The 17,677-nt window shown below is 38.9% G+C and overlaps 1 protein-coding gene across 5 annotated transcripts; it reads left to right on the forward strand.

Moving 5' to 3' along the window:
• The first annotated feature begins 128 nt into the window (after positions 1–128).
• On the forward strand, positions 129–17,607 carry LOC118422078 (FK506-binding protein 15-like). 5 transcript variants are annotated; one of them, XM_035829594.1, is made up of 27 exons: positions 129–301; positions 4,470–4,637; positions 4,951–5,020; positions 5,290–5,364; positions 5,708–5,806; positions 5,911–6,057; positions 6,242–6,310; positions 6,506–6,649; positions 6,800–6,913; positions 7,703–8,003; positions 8,245–8,321; positions 8,624–8,911; positions 9,138–9,245; positions 9,391–9,485; positions 9,823–9,925; positions 10,774–10,945; positions 11,225–11,361; positions 12,040–12,054; positions 12,535–12,618; positions 12,799–12,870; positions 13,262–13,414; positions 13,642–13,734; positions 13,990–14,136; positions 14,466–14,748; positions 15,084–15,570; positions 15,934–16,066; positions 16,600–17,607. In XM_035829594.1, the coding sequence occupies exons 1-27, from the start codon at positions 237–239 to the stop codon at positions 16,672–16,674; spliced, it is 3,774 nt and encodes a 1,257-aa protein (XP_035685487.1). In that variant the 5' UTR covers positions 129–236; the 3' UTR covers positions 16,675–17,607. The 5 variants fall into 5 exon arrangements, with proteins under 5 accessions (XP_035685487.1, XP_035685488.1, XP_035685490.1 ...); XM_035829595.1 differs by having other exon boundaries at positions 15,087–15,570; XM_035829597.1 differs by having other exon boundaries at positions 8,648–8,911.
• Positions 17,608–17,677: the final 70 nt, after the last annotated feature.

Consider the following 17,677-nt stretch of genomic DNA (forward strand, 5'->3'; position numbering starts at 1 on the left):
GAAGACCTATATGTAGATACATTTCCATTTATAAACCTTACATATATCTATATTTGCTATTTTTGGCTGTTAAAATGTTCTTATGGATAGATGATACATTCAAGAAAAGAATTCGTGACCTCACTTTGTTTTAATGGAAGCGCCCAAATCCTCACATGACTCCCCTCCCACTTGGCTACTCTGAAAGCCACAAGTGCAAGAAAAGTACCTGTTTGATGTCTTAAAACATCTTTAAAATGTTCAGTCTGACTGGAGATGACGACGATGACTTCCTTACACCCTCGGGCATGTCATCAGGGGGGTAAGAATTGTCTCACATCACGAATATAAGGATTTTTCTTGACTCAAATCTTCAACTTCCTGTTTATGTGGCGGGTCCGTTGTTTGCGAATAACCGGTCATATAATGACTTTTGACCATAATTTTATCAAACTAAGTTTCGGTTCAGAAAATAGATAAAGCATTCTAGCCTAGGTAGTTTTTTTCTTTGTGTTAAATGTGCCAATTATGAACTTTTGCTGTACTCAAATTTCAAATGTACTCATGTGTTTTGATTTGGCTGTGTTGTTACCTCCATGAAAAAATGGAGGTATAGTTTTTGGTCTGTCTGTGTGTCTGTGTGTCTGTCTGTGTGTGTGTCCGCATATTTGTGGACATCATAACTTGAGAACCTCTCGATGGACTACGATGATATTTGGTATGTGGGTAGGGGTTGGGAAGACGAAGGTCAAGGTCAATTTTGGGCCCCCTGGTGTGTGACCTTGGTACTGCAGCAGAACTCCAATTTTTTGTATCTTTTTATCTGGACATGCTATGGTCTTGATTTCTTGGTGGCAGATAGCTTTTGATGTAAGGAAGAAGTGGTGTATATTTGGACCCCCTAGCAGCTTGCTCTGGAACTGCAGGAGCATTTTTGTCAAAATCTTCCAAGAAGCATAACGGAACATAGGAATGATGAATTTCCATGATATTTGGTATGCAGGTACATGTAGCAGAGATGTACATAATGAAATCAAAATTATGCAAATTTGGACTTCATTTGCATACTTAATGAGGAAAATGTATATTTACAGTGTTTTCCAATATATCACTCAAATACATGTTACATATGTAGTTTGTGGCAGGCGGAAGTTAAGCAGATACTAATTATGCAAATAAGCCCCTAATTTGCATAATTAATTTGAAAGTGTCCTAATTTTTCTTATTTCGTGTAGTAAATGATTGGTCTGTCAACACTGTGACCTATGTAAGTTAAAGGTGTACATAAGCAAGCATAAATTATGCTAATGTGAAAGTCATTTGCATAATCAGAATATTTCATGGAGGTATGAGGTCTCCGAACTCTAGTTTTTACCTGGTTCAGACTTTCTTTCTCAGTGTATGCGTACTGTTATCATGGAAGCTCATCAGTGCTGTTAGTGGTCATAGTACAATGCTTAACTTTTTTCAACACTAAGGTGTACACGTAACAAATTTTCAACAACCAAGTTGTCAAAGTGCCAGTATTGTCCATGTGAAAGCAACTTTGACAGTTACCCTGACTCCGCTGACATCTGGGCGGAGATGTTGGGGCAGGTTTAGACACATTGACACGAAGTACTGAGGGACACGCTAAGTTTGTAGTCATGACATATCATCATATTTAAAATGGCAGGAGAGCCGCCAGCGTTTCTGCACATGATGACATGATGAGTCAGAATCTTATTATCAGATGATGTTCTTTCTACCTCTCACTCTCATGTTTTTAGACATGGTGTAGTAGTACCAAGGATGAGTAGAACGCAGGAAGTGATTGAGATACCAGGAGAGCCAACACCAGTCAGCTAGAATCAATTCCGCTTTCCTCCTTTGCTGCCCTTATTGTGTCAAAAGGTGGCAAGCCGGCCTGACGGTCAAACTGGCATCATGCAAAGCCAAGGAGTCCCACATCCGTTTGGAGGCAAATCATTGTCGACACATTGAGCGAAGTACTAGTAGAGTGGAACAAGAGTAGTGCTGAAAATTGGAAGTAGTGTTGGCAGAGACTAAGGAGTTTTCCATCTTTCAATGTACAATGCACATTTTAATCTTTAGTAAATTAAGACAAGTAATGTTATAAAGATCTGAAAATAACATCTTCTCTGAGACTCGAAAGGCAAGGATTTTCCTGTTTTTATGGACACACCACTGGAATGAAATGCACCAGTGTAGGTATGCCTCATCTTGAAAAAAAACCCCAACTTACCCAACTTTAATAAGCCTCTGTCTCAGTAGCAGTCAAAATTCCTACGTACTGTATACAAGTGGTCAGCAGTAATGTTGCCACTGCTGTACTCGCCAAGAGACTAGTTCTGAACTGTGCACTTTCTAGCTTTTATATTTTTTACAGGAATTTACTTCTGTAAGATAATCTTCACTTCGGTGTCCTGCATAAATTATGACCAACCAAAAACATCTTCTTGCATAGCCATTGGTTGACATTTAGTTTGCTTCAACAGTAGTCTTTCATAAAAAAAGTTACAACCTTGTTTTCATGATATGGTACAGTACCCACACCTGGCGCCCTTCACTGTTTTGACAACAGTACCACCAAGATTATCTTTCTTGAACATTCCCTTAAGAGCTACCTATTATAATATTGAATATGATTTTGGTACCCAACAAAATAAACTTTTCCAAAATGTTGCAATTTTTTGAACATACAATACAGGACTACTTTGTAGGGGAGGGACCTCATTTCTGGATCTGTGCATAACGTGCAGGTTGACTACACACCTGGTTCTGAAGTGGTTGGTCATCAGTATTGATCCTGACAAAGACGACAGCGGTCGTTGAAAATGTGATCTGTGACCTTTGTGTTGGAAGAAAGTTAAGCATTGTACTACATTAGATACTAAGTCTTGACCATAGATACAATACAAAGACAAACACCTTGTAATGTACAGTATTCAGAATGGTGACAGCCATTGTGATTCTCTTGATCCATCTAACCTTTCACCTTTAACCTTGAGTTAACCCATGACAGCAGTCAGCGTGGTTATGTTGGCTGTAGGAGGCATGTGATATTTGCCCTGACACCATGGTGCGCAGACGGAATGGGAAATCAAACAACATGACTTTTAGCTTGAGTCACATTCAGATGCCAGTCTAATCATGTTTCCACTATATGCTTTTGAACATGCAGTTCAAAAGCAACTTGTATCTCCCCCTCAAAAAAATGATGTACTGTATATGTTTATTATGTCAACGATGCTATGGTACAAGGATCTAAGTATTAGTCAGCAACCATTCTGTGATTCTTCTAGTCATGGAATTGTTTTAGACAGCATGGTCCCATATGCCTATTAACCTATAAAACATTCTTAAGTGTATACATATAGCCTATAGTATAGTCACGAGTCTTACTTTCAGGGGCTTTAATAGGGTTACATTTAAGGAATGCATGACTGAGAGTCAGTTGTTGTTGGAACAATGACGGCCCTGTCCTTACATGTTGAAGTCATTGCCAGACTGTCAAGGGTCTATATCCTGCCTGCAGAAAGTCTCAGCAAACTGTAACCTGTAGGGACTGTTCATTATACACATCTCGATCTAATTGAGCTCATCAATATCTTGTAAATATTAGTAATTGTACATGTAGACGATTTAAAGGATGTGTATATTCTTATCTTAGTTTTCTTACTGTTAAATCCTAAATGATAGGTTTAGATTGTACAATTTATATGTTGACCAATACATAGGAGAATCCTTTGCCCAAGTACAGTAATGAACTATCCCAATAGCACACAGTATTAGATTACTTACTTGCAGACCTTTCTCTAAACCTCGTCAGGTCATACTGCATCTACATGCTAGTGATAGGCTACAGATGGAAAGTGTTTACCAGAATAATGTGTTAACATATTTGTTAATTATCCCACCAGTTTAACATATCAATACTAGATGTCAGATGTGGTTTTGATCTGCCAAATTACAAGACCCAAGAGCCAGACCTTTCTGGAGTCATGACATAGCTGTCCACTCCTTGTGAGGGCACAAAAACTGTCAGCATTCTTCTAATTATTTGTGCTTTTTCTTGGTCTACTATGAGTTGGTTCTTTAGTGATGAGTTCAGATACAGGCACAGGTAAATGTTAAAAGATATGGCTATTTATTTATTTTAAACTGTTGATTGTTTTATAGCTAACATGTCTGCTGTTTCAGTTTGAAACTGATGTATCTTTCAAATCAATTTAGGCAGTGTCTATATGAAATAGATCATGTCAGCTTTAACGATAAATCAAATTGAGATGTGTTTTATTGACATGATCATGATGTAATTGAAATTAGATTTTGGAGATTTAGAGCAATTCGTTACTTTTTACCATTTTATGCAACTACGATAGGACGATACGATGACTTACAAAATGTAGATGGTCATTTTATATATCTAGACCTAAATCTCAATGAAGCCATGAATGTTGACATGTATACCTTGTGATATTTTTAAGGTCGAAGCTTGGCTCCCTGTTCGGTGCTGACCAGGCAAGTGCTAGGGCCGGTAACGAGTCCCTGACGTACACTGCACCGAAGGAACCCAAGAAGGCACAGCCAGGGAAGGCAGAAAGTGGCAGTGCTCCAGCTCTACTGTTTGCATGCGCTGTACATGCTTACAAATAGTAGGTCCTTTATGTAGAGAATAACTCATTTTTTGGAATGTTCAGAAAAGGGGGAAAACCTTGGGTATTAGGCATGTAGGCATCTCTAAATTATTATATAATTTAATGATTCTAGACTAGTACTTGTTCATTGCATATCCCAGGATTTAATAGATATGTAAATTAGATTAAAGCTAGTAAAAAATATGCTAGGCTGTATGGATGTGCAATGCCTGACGTGTATATTGTTAGTTGTGATAATTGCAGATGTATATGGAGCACATTTATGTATAAGATCCCTCACCAGAGATTTGCTGTCTGTATTTTTCCTCAGTGTGGACAATCAGTATGTCAAGCAGGGGAAGCTGGGTGCGGCCATTCTTGGTAGCCATAGCAACAGTGATGTAAGTAAAAGATGGATCATGAAGCCAAAATACAAATTTTAGATTACAAATCAGTAGATTACTCAATGCACCCATTGCATTATATTCAATTGTAAATCTATCACATTTTTGCCTGGAAAATTCCTCCGAATTTGCATTTTTTTTAAAACCTTCCCTTCAGGATGCTTGGTATGATTAGATAAAAAGTGACAATGGAATGCCAAACCATACCAAGAAAGTTTCTTCAATATCTATTTTAACATTTTTATCTGTTCCCCTTACCTATACAGTACAAGATCCTGTTGTACGTGAGTAAGGATAGACCTGTCACCACTGCCAAGGTCACAAGGACCTTCAGCTTTACTGTAAGTATGACATCACATCTACCATTCTAGACATCCATGATGTGATGAACTATGTCTCAAGGCCATGTTTTGTGTACTCTAGTGGTTAGAGAATGTAGCAGTCAAAATGAGACTTGGTTAGGGAGGCCCCATGGGGCATTTTCTTTGATGAGAGCTAAGAATTACATATTTATACGTCAAGAAGTCATGTACATGTACCTTTTTCAATGTGCATGTTAGCCTTGAATGATATTAAGAATAGTATCATACTTGTCTTTTCATTGTCGATATTGAAATACATATGTCTAGGAAACCCAATGTTTTATCAAGTTGTATAATGCTTATTTTGTTCTGTGATATGCAGGTACAAGCCAACAACTATGCCTCCTTCTATGATGACCAGAGACAGACCTGGTCTATTATGTTTGAATCAGAGTCCAATGCTGTGGACTTTGCAAAACATGTGAGTGCTATTATGATTTCATAATTATTGTTATACAATACAAAATTTGCTGGTCTCAAAACTTTTACATTTTCTGTAATGGCCTTACCACCGCTCTTTTGTAGATTGGAATGTCCCGAGCCAACAGTGGTGCAATAGATGGAATAGTCCATCAGGACCTAGTCTTAGGGGAGGGCCAGGCTGTCGATGTGGGAGACTCCATGGAAATGAAATACACTGGATGGCTTTTGAGCAACAACACCTTTGGTCAGGTTAGTAGAAGTGCAATCTTGAAATTACATTGTATAACATCATTTTTACATAACCTACTGGCTTTGAGTGATATAGTATCATCTCAATCACAAGTGGTATTCGTTTCCACAAGCCATTGTTTTTGACTTGGAGCTTTCATGAAAGCCCCTAATGGATAACTTGATTCTTTTTTGTTTGTTTCAGGTTTTTGACAGTAATATGAGCACAGACAAGGCCTTCAGGTTCAAAATTGGAAAGGGAAAAGTCATTAAGGTAAGGTCTGCAAATCAGCTAGACTGCAGTAACGACTGTTTCCAGCATGTAGCAAAAGTAATGTTGATACTGAATTCATATCATGCCTCCACAGTTTGAGATTGTGTCTTTCTATCCTCTCTGTGCTACATGTACTTGTACAGTCATGTAACATAAAGTTTAGATCTTTAAAATTTGACTTTTGTCTGCCTCCAGGGGTGGGAAGAGGGAACAGTGGGGATGAAGAAATCAGGGAAGAGGCTCCTGGTTATTCCCCCCAACCTGGCCTACGGTGCCAAAGGTGTGCCTAACAGGGTACCTGCCAACGCTACACTCGTCTTTGAAGTCCACGCCATGAAGGTGAGTAAGGGCTGTGTACATTCCAATGTGATGGCTTAATCGATGTACTCAATTTAGAATGTTGCAGATAAAGTTTAATCTACAAGTTCAGATAGATATAAAAAGCAACCATGCTTCTGAAACTTTGTCCTTAAATTCTTTCCCATCAAGGTTAAGTTCAACAAAGAAGACACCAGGTCCACATCATCTCGAGACTCCCCTGCCCCAAGAGTGGACTCTCCCGTTGTGGAGGCCCAACCCCCACCAGCACAGGCAGCACCCCAGGTTAGAGAAGTCTGACAATTTTAGAAACATTATTTTAACTACCTCCTCATACCTTACATGTACTGTAGTAAATGCTGTCTTAGCATTGTAAATTGTTGTCTTTTCAAGGGGACTCAATTTCACAATAGCAGGGAAAGGATATTTTCACTGTGTTTCTGGGTTTGTTGTTGAAAAGAACTAGTACTGTTGTAGTGCAGAAGTAAAATGTAATGGTAAAGGTAGTCCCTTAGTCTTTTTTAGGCCGTTGGAGCAGTGGGTTCAGGGATAAACAAGTCCACTAGCCCTATAGTCCCGGGCAAGTGAAAATGCCAATTGGGCAAGTGCATGTCCTTCCCCACTTGCCCGATCGGACAAGTTAGCTTTCCTCCATTGAGTGAGATTTTGATGTAACGTTACTTGCTACTTTTCAAAGTCATGACATCAAGCATTGATTAACACAGAAAATAGAGCCAATAACAAAAATTCCATTGAAGGCCATGAATATACATAGAAAAATGTCATTTAGATTTCGGGCAAGTGAAAAGTTGGTTCGGGCAATTAAATTTTTTAACTACTTGCCCGATAGGACAAGTCAATTTTAGAAAACTTGTCCAACCCTGGGGTTGTTGTTGTCCAATATGTACAAAGTAATATATTGCGTCATGATTTGCAGGTGGAGAGACAAGAGAGGCAAAAACTGTGAAAATGAAAAAAAACTGCAAATATTTTAAAATTTACTGTATATTCTTTCTTGATGCAGATACTTTCTTATTATCCTGAATTGTGTTATATACCCCCTACTGTGTCCAGGCTACAGTTGATGACACCAGTGTTAAGGCCAGGACATCCTCCATCAGTGAGCAGCTGGGCCACCCCTCCAGCAGCAAGGCTAAACTCATCTCTCGCATGGCCAAGATGGGTCAGGCCATCATCCCATCATCAGGGCCAGGGGAGGGGGAGGGAGATGTGGAACCTGAGCTGGAGGAACAGCCACAGGTGGTGAAACCGGTACCTCAGCAGGCAGCACCTGTCCAGCCGGTCGCCCAGCCGCCCCAGCAGGTGGCCCCTCCGCAGCAAGCACCACCACAGGTGCAGCAGCCGGGCATTCAAGGTGGGCTGCACAACATATCCTAACATAGCAACTAGATGTTGATTCAATTTTACATCAACAATTTTACATACATGTACCACTTATGTATTACAAACAATTGAATATACTGTATAGTTATTTTCAAGTACTTGCGATGGAATATATCAACATAGTTGAGGTATATAGCAGTTGTCACAATCTTGAAATAGATAGTTAAACAGTAATCATTTCAATCTTTATTGTTTTGATATTTTCTGGCCAGGTTTTGCCCCACCTGGCATGCCTCAGCAGCAGGTGGCCATGTTCCAGCCACAGATGCAGCAGCCGCAGCCATTCCAGGTGCTAATGATAGTCAGAATCATATCAAACTCTATACGAGACTCTTCTGATGATGTAGACTTTTACGTATGGAGAATACAAAAATTAAGTAGTTTTTATGTTAGAATGTATCAGTTCAGTTCAGTTCATCCTCTGAGAGGTTACATGTTCCACAGTATACCTGTCATATTTCATGTACAAACTGAATATATTATATTATAAATTATTAATGTTTGATAATGGATGCCAACATCTAGCTCCAATATCCCAGACACGAACTAATCTTCCTTTTCCCTTCTTTCTTTTTAACCACCGCTGACCAGTATCACGTTGCTCCTCCCTACCAGTACCCACAAACCTCTGCTCCCTCTGCCACACCCTACAACTACCAGCAGCCCGGCCAGGCCCCACCCCCACAGTACAACACCATGTACCCTGGACAACAACAGTTCCCCGGGCAACAGTTTCCAGGGCAACAGCAGCCGTTTCCAGGGCAACCGGGAAATGACATGCACACCAACATGCTGGTGTCGGAGACACGGCAGCAGAACACAGAGATGAGGATTGCCATTGGGAAAGTAACGGACAAAGTGGAACAGATTCTCTCCAAGGTAAGAAGAGTTGTGTTTTATATATAATGATAAAAACCATGTTTCAGATACTCTTTTCTATTTGTTGACTTCATATTATGCTAACATTGAGGTATGGCATTTGTGCATTATATATGGTGTACACTTGAAAGTTCCTAGTTACTTGAAAGATACGACTGTTTACTTGCAACTGTTGACTATCAACCTTGGAAGAAATGATAACAATCAGATTTTTCTTTTTGATTAGGTTGACAACCTGCAGCTCCATGGCATGGGTAACAGCCTGGTCCCACAGGGTCCACAGGGCTACATGGAGGCCTCAGTCCTCATGCAAAACATCCAGAGAATTCTACAGGTGACTACTTTATTATACATTGTGTGCAAGGCCCTGTCAACCTTAACTGAAGTCTTACAACTTTGGAATTTGAGTATGTTAGCTGTGCAATGTACCTTGTAGTTAGTTTTCTTGTATGTGTCTTATAATGTGCTGTATTTTTCAGGAAAATGAGAGGTTGAAAAAGGAAGTGTTTGAAAAGAGTTCCAGAGTGGAATCTCAAAATGAGAAGATTGCTGAGCTGCTACAGAGGAATCAAAAGTATGTAAAACATCAATAGCTCTTCCAGAGTATATCATTCTCTTTGGATTCAATAGAATGCTTATACCATTATATCATTTGGAATGATTACAGATTCAATATGAAAGACTTTCAGCTAACAAATTAGAATGCAACAGCATGAACTAGCCAGCATGATCTATGTGCAACATCTTTTACAGATGGAGAGGAGCCTTTAAAATACCAATGTTTTTACCATGGATTTCTGGCTTTTCATTTAGAAATACATGCTCAGGAATATTGTAATTCTAAAATACAGCAGGCTTTTCTGTTTACAATGTGTCAACTAACCTAGAAATATCGTTTGTGAATTATAAAGGTTTATAGAACAAAGCAACACAATGTTGGAGCAGAGAAATGACACCTTCAAGAACACAGCTGCCCAGTCTCAGGCCAGGGTGCTGGAACTGGAACAGGAGAAGGTAGGCAATGATTGCCAATAGAGACAAGTTTAACTGGTATGAAATATCAACTGTACTTGTGCTGGTTAGGCAATAAGTGATAGTAACATAGAGAAACCTACTAGTGTTGTAAAGATGGAGGCTCGGATTATTGACCCAATATTTACTACTCTTCACCATTAAGTACCTGATCTAGTACCTGAGCCGCAGTACCTATATGTACTGTACCTGTATTCTGTACCTTTACCTGCCTATGGAAAGAAAAATATGTAAAATGTAATTCCTTTTGCTTTGCAAGGCAAATGCAGCTATTGTTGTGCAGTTTCCTGCAGTACCATTTCATCCTGACAAGTCTCACTGTTGTCAAAATTTGTCACATTGAAAGGCAAATAAAATTTTGTTGGTTTCTTAAATAAATTGGCTTAAATCGATGGTTTTAATCAGTGGAAAAGTTTCATAAATCATGAAATGTGCCACAGAAAGAATGTAAAGGCACCGAGAGCACTTTCTCTGTTGAAAATGAAAGGGTGGGTGGGTAGGCTTGCTTGCTAGGATCCCATTGCCGAAAGGAATCCGGCACCATCACACTTGTGGATTCTGCCAGTGCGCCGGATTCTGGCGTGCCGGATTCTGATGTGCCGGATTCTGACGTGCCCCCTTGCAGCAAAGGAATGGACTGTCACATGTCTATTTTGATAGATTCAAGACCATCATTTAAAATAGATTTATGCTTACTACAGCAGTATGTGCATAATCAATGAGACAAAATAAAACAAGAAATATATATACAAACAACTGAATAGATCATGCAGGTATGAGGTCTCTGAGCTCGTGTTTAAGATGTATTGCTTCTCTTGTGTTGACTTCAGGTGCAGATGGCCAATGAGCTTAGCATCACCACAGCGCAGCTGAGCCGACTGCAGCTGGAGATTGCAGGACTGAGGAAACAGGAGGGGGATCTGACCTCACAGCTCAACAACGCTGCACAGGAGGCGCAGAAAAACCTGTCAGAACTCAACACACTGAGACAGGCAAAAACAGGTTAGTACTACAGCCACAGAAACACACTTAGGCAACAGGTTAGTATTACTATGATGTTTATGAAAGATGTGATGGTGTTGAAATTATGCAAACAAACTTTGCTATTTCAATGTTTTTTAATGTAAAGGTAAACAGCTATTCAAATGATCGATAATGAATGACTGCCAATGATGATGATCCTGTTTTTAAGAAGGTATCATGCACCTATAAGCATGATACGCATGTACATGTAAGTGTGTTGTCATTGTTTGATAATATCTTTGTGGTCTATCACCCCAGAAACAGACTCCAAACTGTCGGAGCTGCAGCAGACCATGAAGACTGAGAAGGTGAGTAAGAAGCAGCAGGACAACAGGATGGGGGAGATGGAGGATGAGCTGACAGAACTCAGGGCTGAGAAGGAAGGGCTAGAAAAGGTAGGCACTTACAGCAAAGGAGGACATAAATTTAAGATGGCCTGTGGGCTTTCTCAACAAAAATGGTACAAGTTCAAAGAATTTTGCTGTGTGATCTTTTGGAAGGGAGCTTTAGATTGATTTTAATGAAAAGTGTGATTGTAAATTCCATTTATATATGGAAAAAGATCTGCTGTAGTCTAATGCATAACGTATTACAGTGACATTAACATTGAACATCATATTCTCAAATAAGAAATAAAACCCTGCCTTTACTTAATATGGGGTTATGTATCATTTCTTTTCTTCAATCTTTCCTGTCTTTCTACATGTCATGTACACTAGTTGTCCTAGTGTTGTTATTACATATGATTGTCCTTTAACAAAATTACAATACATGCATTTTATATATCTACTAGTGTCATAGTTAACTCTTCATCATTGTCTGAACCTGGGCACTAGAATAGAGTATGACCTAATCCCATTTAGCAACTGTATTACTAGATGAATTTATTTTTTGACACATAATTCAACACTGTGACATTTTGATTCTGTATCCCTGATCACTCCTCTTTCCATCTCACAACCATTTAGTAAATAAAATCATCACCAATGACGCACCAAATGACTAATGTTCTCTTGTTCACCCCACTGGTCCCTTCTCTCTGTCTTTTTCCTTGTTGGTGATTTGTTGACAAGAGTGGAGAAGGGGAGGTGAGGCCAGTGCACAGAATATTTCCAGATGTAGATAGAGCTGTAGTGGTGTTCTAGTATCTTCCACATTAACAGTAGTAGAATTTCTCCCCAAGTGACTAAAAATAATCTAGTTTTCTATACATTGTTGAGGTGTAATGTGTTATGCTTGGAAAATGTGGTCTTCCTCAACTTCTGTAACCATCATTTTTTATTTTGCTGTTAAGACTTAACACACAACTAACTTAATGATTCCTTTTATGAAAGTTGATAATTGGAGTTGAAATGTACTAAGTCTGATATAAACAGATGTTTGCTGTGGGTTTTGATTGATTCTAATTTCATAATTTGCTGAAGCTGTTCTGAAGCATCAGGAAATATTCTACTACCATTAGGAGACAACTTACTGACAGACATTGCATTCAAAACAACAGCTACTAGTACATACAATGTAACTATCAGTACATCGGTAAGCTAGACTGTGACAAACTTGTTTTCCAGACTCTGTCAGAAAGGAAGACCAAGGCAACAGCAGACAGGAGAAAGCTAGAGGATGAAATGGAGGAAATCAAGAGGCAACATGAGGTTAGAATGGCTCAGTTTGACTTTCATATTCTGCATTTGTGTCCTTACAAGCCATAGAAGTGTTGTGGTCTCTAGACATATCAACATAAGTTTGAACTATTGCTATTAAGCTTTTGTGCTATTTTGTGTTATTATTTTTTTTGGTTATTTTTTCATATGTGAATGTTTGTTTGTCATCAGGAGGAAGTTGAAGACTTGAGGTCCAAGTTGAGAAAACAGAGGGCTTCAACTGATGCTGTGACTGCAGAACAGGTACAGTGTGTATGGCAGACTACATGTGTTAGATACAACCAACTCAGTTTGGTTATCAAAAGTATTGCAACTGTCATCATTTAGCATATACCAGACTGTGATACAAATGTGTCTTTGTTTTACTTAAAAATTATAAAGTAGCAAGACTCTTTTACACATAAACTTTATGCAAAAACAACAAGTGCATGCACAAAAAGCAAAATAAACCTATAAACAACAGTTTGCAAAATTCCAACTAAATTGACATTGGAGGACAAATGGATCCCCACTTTAACAAATGTTTTTTGAGCAGCAAGACTTCCTTTTTTTGGGGGGGGGGGGTATTGAAAGCAAAGAAAAATGTATTATGTCTGTAAAATGGAAACTTTATGTCCAAACCTCCTACCCCCAGGTGGCTGCAGTAGAGCAGGAGATCGAGACCCAGTGGAAGGACAAGTGTGACCGTCTGGTGGCACAGACACAGGACAAACACAGGAGACAGATGGAGGAGCTACAGGAGGAGAAGGAACAGGTCAACAACAAACTCTCCAACATGGAGGCCAAGGTGGGTGGGTGGGGGGCAGTACCAACACAACATCATGTTAGATATAACAGCTGTGGTCATTAGAAATGCTTTACTCTGTCGAGTCTGTGTCTAAAGTGTGAACATGTATTTTGTCTTGATTAAGGTTTCAGTACAGTAACTGTTATTCAAACAGTTTTTATCCAAAAAGCATAATTCCTGACCTGGGTGGTAATATACAATTTTTGTTTTTCTGTTTGTTTCTGCAGTTGGCAGCGATGAAGAACTCCCATGGGGAGGATAACCAGAAGGTAGAAGAGCTTGAAGAGAAGCTGGAAGAAATGGCAGAGTGGAAGGAGAAGGTAAGGCAATGGCTGGGGCTGAATATATTAGCTGCAAGTACTTTATATTTTTCGGTATGTTCAAAAGATCAAGTCCTTTCAGGTCATTTTGTGTGCTATGTACTTTGTAGCAGTCTCTTTAGACACACATTTTAAGGACTTGCCTGAACATACATTTTTGTGTATGTAACAGAAATGTGACAATTTTACCCATGCACATGTATAGTAAGGTGGGAAATGGACAACTTGAAAGACACATTTTACTTCAATTTTCAGTACACCAGTCTGCATGGCAGTGCAGTCAGTATGAAGGAGCGATACGAGGAACAGATAACTGGACTTAGGGAGCAGCTGGAGCATGCCCAGAATCAGCCTTCTACTGGTGCCATGGCAACAGGGACCACACCCAATATTGCAGAAGAAGTAAGTGAATATGTTGGTAATGAACTCGAGAAACCAGCTTTGATTTTTTAATTAAACAAAATTTTGAACGGTCAATTCTCCCTAGCTTTGAAAGTACACGTCTTTGAATGAAATCACCAAAGAAATATCGACTCTTGTACTGATATACATTTGGTTATTGTTGATGGAGACCAATCTAATCAAATACATTGTGTGATCAAAAGCTGTCAGATAAAGATCACAATACAGACTGTATATCCATTTTGATATGTATGCCTGCTCAGATCTGTAATTGCATGAATTCAGGCACAAAGGAGAGACAAGTCATACTGGTATGGACTTCCTTTCAGGTGAAGAAGATCATGAACCAGGTGTTCCACTCCCTGCGAGCGGAGTTTGAGCCGGAGGAGTCGTACGCAGGGAAGGCTGTCCTGGCAGCCATCGTTAATGCCATCAAAACAACCACCATGCAGCTGCTATCCCAGCAGGCTCCACAGCAGGGGAAACAGGAGGAAGAGTCAGGGAGTGAGGAGGACAGTGAGGAGGAGGAGGAGGAAGAGGATGAAGAAGAAGAAGAGGGAGAGGAAGACGAGGAGGAGAAACAAGAAGAAGTAAAAGAGCAACAGAATGAAGGTAAAACACTATCTTAATAACAAATAGTGAATCTGAATTTTGAAACAGTCCCACCTTTGAACAATTCTTTTATCTTGTATTGTGTGTTCCATAAGATTTTGATTGTAACATATTTTAAACAATTTTGCAAATTTTGTATCAACGTAGCCGGTAGAATGAAGATGAAGTCGATCAAACTTTATAGATGAAAATGCTAGACAAAGTCCTAGCCTTTTACAGTTACCCATGGCCCAGTGATGCAAAAAAATAAAGATATGCAGTCTTTGTGAACTGCTCTATTATACAATAGCAGCCAAATGCATTCTGTGCAATGAATGTGTTGGCATATTCTACAGCAGAGGCAGCACAAGAAGAAGAAGCTCAGTCTGTAGAGTCTACGGAACCTCCTGCACAAGTTCCCAATGGGGGCACAGAAGAACAAAACAGCTCAGAGACAAGCAAAACTGAAAACCCTCCAGGTCCTGACTCTGTGACACCAGCATCTGTAGAGGAACAGAGCACAGAGGATTCTGGGAAACAGGGCACAGAGGATTCTGGGACTCCATCAGCAACCATGGAACAAGCAGAAGAGGATACAAAGGAGGCAGAACAGCCAGTGACCAATGATGAAGTTAGTGAAGAAACTGTAGAAAACCAGACAGACAATAACAGGACTGAGCAAGCTTCTGAGGAAGCCCAGAGTGTTGAGAATAATGTGACTGTTGAGAAAAAAGAAGAAGTTCATGAAACTGTCACTGTGAACCAATCAGATCAAGCGAACCATATTCAGCAGGAGGAGAATGTGGAGAAGCCAGCTGCTGAGGAGAAGAAACCAGATGTAAGGTAAGGCCAAGGAACCTGATTACACTTGTTCAGCACCTTTGTAGGTACCTACATTTTGTATATGATGTACCAGACCAGATACAAAACCGTTCTTTCTTGTTGGACCAATCTGATGAAATGGACTTTTAAAAATCAGACTAGATGATATTGGCAGGAGTTTACACACTTACCAGTTCAAGAAAATAACAAGAAAGTTCACTGCCATTTCTACCAAGTTTAATTAGTCAAACTTAGAGTTAATATGAAGACAGGATTTTACATTCCTTTTACTCCAACCAGTTACTTAGAATACTTAGCATGCTTATTCATTGAATACGAGAAGTAAACTCTAAGTAGAACAACATTCTTGATATTGTTTTTCAGCAATATCTTTGGAGATGATGACATCCTGGATGATGGTATGGCCGATACGTTTGGTGTCCAGCCCAAAAATGAGGAGTCAGAGGACAAGGAGAAAGACAAGACAAAACAAGCAACACTTGATGATGCTGATGATGTAAGTATTGATGATATACACTGTAGGTTTTGAAGGCAACTTATTACATTAAAAAATTTCCATAATATCATGCTTTTTGCATAGGATGAGAGAAATGACCAGAAGCACTTTACGTTATTTATGGAAATAGCCTATAAAAGTCTTAATATTTGATGATCTGGACTCACTGGCTAAGCTGATCACATTACTTAGATTCGCTCATTTTGGGGGGAATTTTTTTGCTCAGTTTTTTAATGAGTCAGAATCTCTTCTCCCTATTTTTTAGATTCACTCTTACTGCATGAATTCGTTTTAGTGTTTATACTGCATTTTATAATGTCTTTTTCATCATTTGCTGCTTGCAAGCACATCTAACTCGCCTGATGAGGAACAACAGATGATAAACTGGATAGTGAGTGTGTGTCAAATACTGTCACAAATTTTCGTTCTAAATCTAATGTTGTTAATGCATTTCTTTATCAACTGTGCCATGAAGCTTTTGCTTACTGCAAATTATATCAGATTGACGATGACTTTTAATGTCTCTATCACAGCCATTCAAACCAGGACCACCGCCTCCCCTTTTCCCTGACGAGGATGATGATGATGATTTGGACTGGCTAAGCTGATCACAATGCTTGGACCAGGGGGATTTCTTCTTTCTGTTCATTAGTGTTTTTAGCCTTTTTTTCGCCATACTAAATTGTAAAGCATAATCTTTTATTATCATTTGCTGCTACAGTACTGTAGATGTTTGTAGACAATCAATGATTCAGTTAAAATCTAAAAGTATCACAACTTTGTAACCATCCTTTCATATTTTTCCTTGAACAGCAGGTTGTATTTAGGATGCCTCAAAATCACAATTTATTGCTGTAGCATACAGACTTGTTACCCATATATTTGCAAAAGAGAAGTTGGTAAAGGATTCCATGACTGACTACATATTGATTCATATACTAAAACAGATACTTTGTAAAATAGCCAAATATATTGAATATGAGGAATTTGAAAAGATAATAGGTTTGCAAAAGTTACGCTGAGCTAAGACAGATCCGACACAAAAGCTCTTTGCAAAGATTGATGTCATTTGCACAGTAGTTAGTCTGTGCCAAATTATTGTTCTACCCTTTATAAAGCAAGTATAGAGATACCATTACTGAAATGTAAATTTGTACCTTATCATCATAAGAAGTGCATTACCCATATTATTGATTACTATTGAAACTCATCACCGAATCGAATATATGTATATCCCAGACGTTTGTTCTGTTAACCAAATAATGGCCTTTAAAGTAAATATCCATTGTTGCCTTAATTTGGCATTCATGATTTAACATGAGATGAGAATGATGATTATTTTTGCTGCCAAGTACATGTACTATGTACATTTTGTAGGAGTAAAAATTGCCTGCTGTTTGATTAACTGAAGATTGAAATGAAGATTGAATGACAGATATATGATGTTTGCTTGATAAATGAAGATATTTCAGCCAGCACATGAAGTACTGGCCACTTATGCATTCCACTCAATTAGTCATTAAAGAATATATTATCTCAAACATAGTGTTGTGGTCTCTGAAGAATCACATATCGTTATGACCTGTAAATCTGTAGCCTGGAATCCTGCCT

The sequence above is a fragment of the Branchiostoma floridae genome, chromosome 8 (genome assembly GCF_000003815.2).
Source record: "Branchiostoma floridae strain S238N-H82 chromosome 8, Bfl_VNyyK, whole genome shotgun sequence".
Taxonomy (NCBI): Eukaryota; Metazoa; Chordata; class Leptocardii; order Amphioxiformes; family Branchiostomatidae; genus Branchiostoma; species Branchiostoma floridae.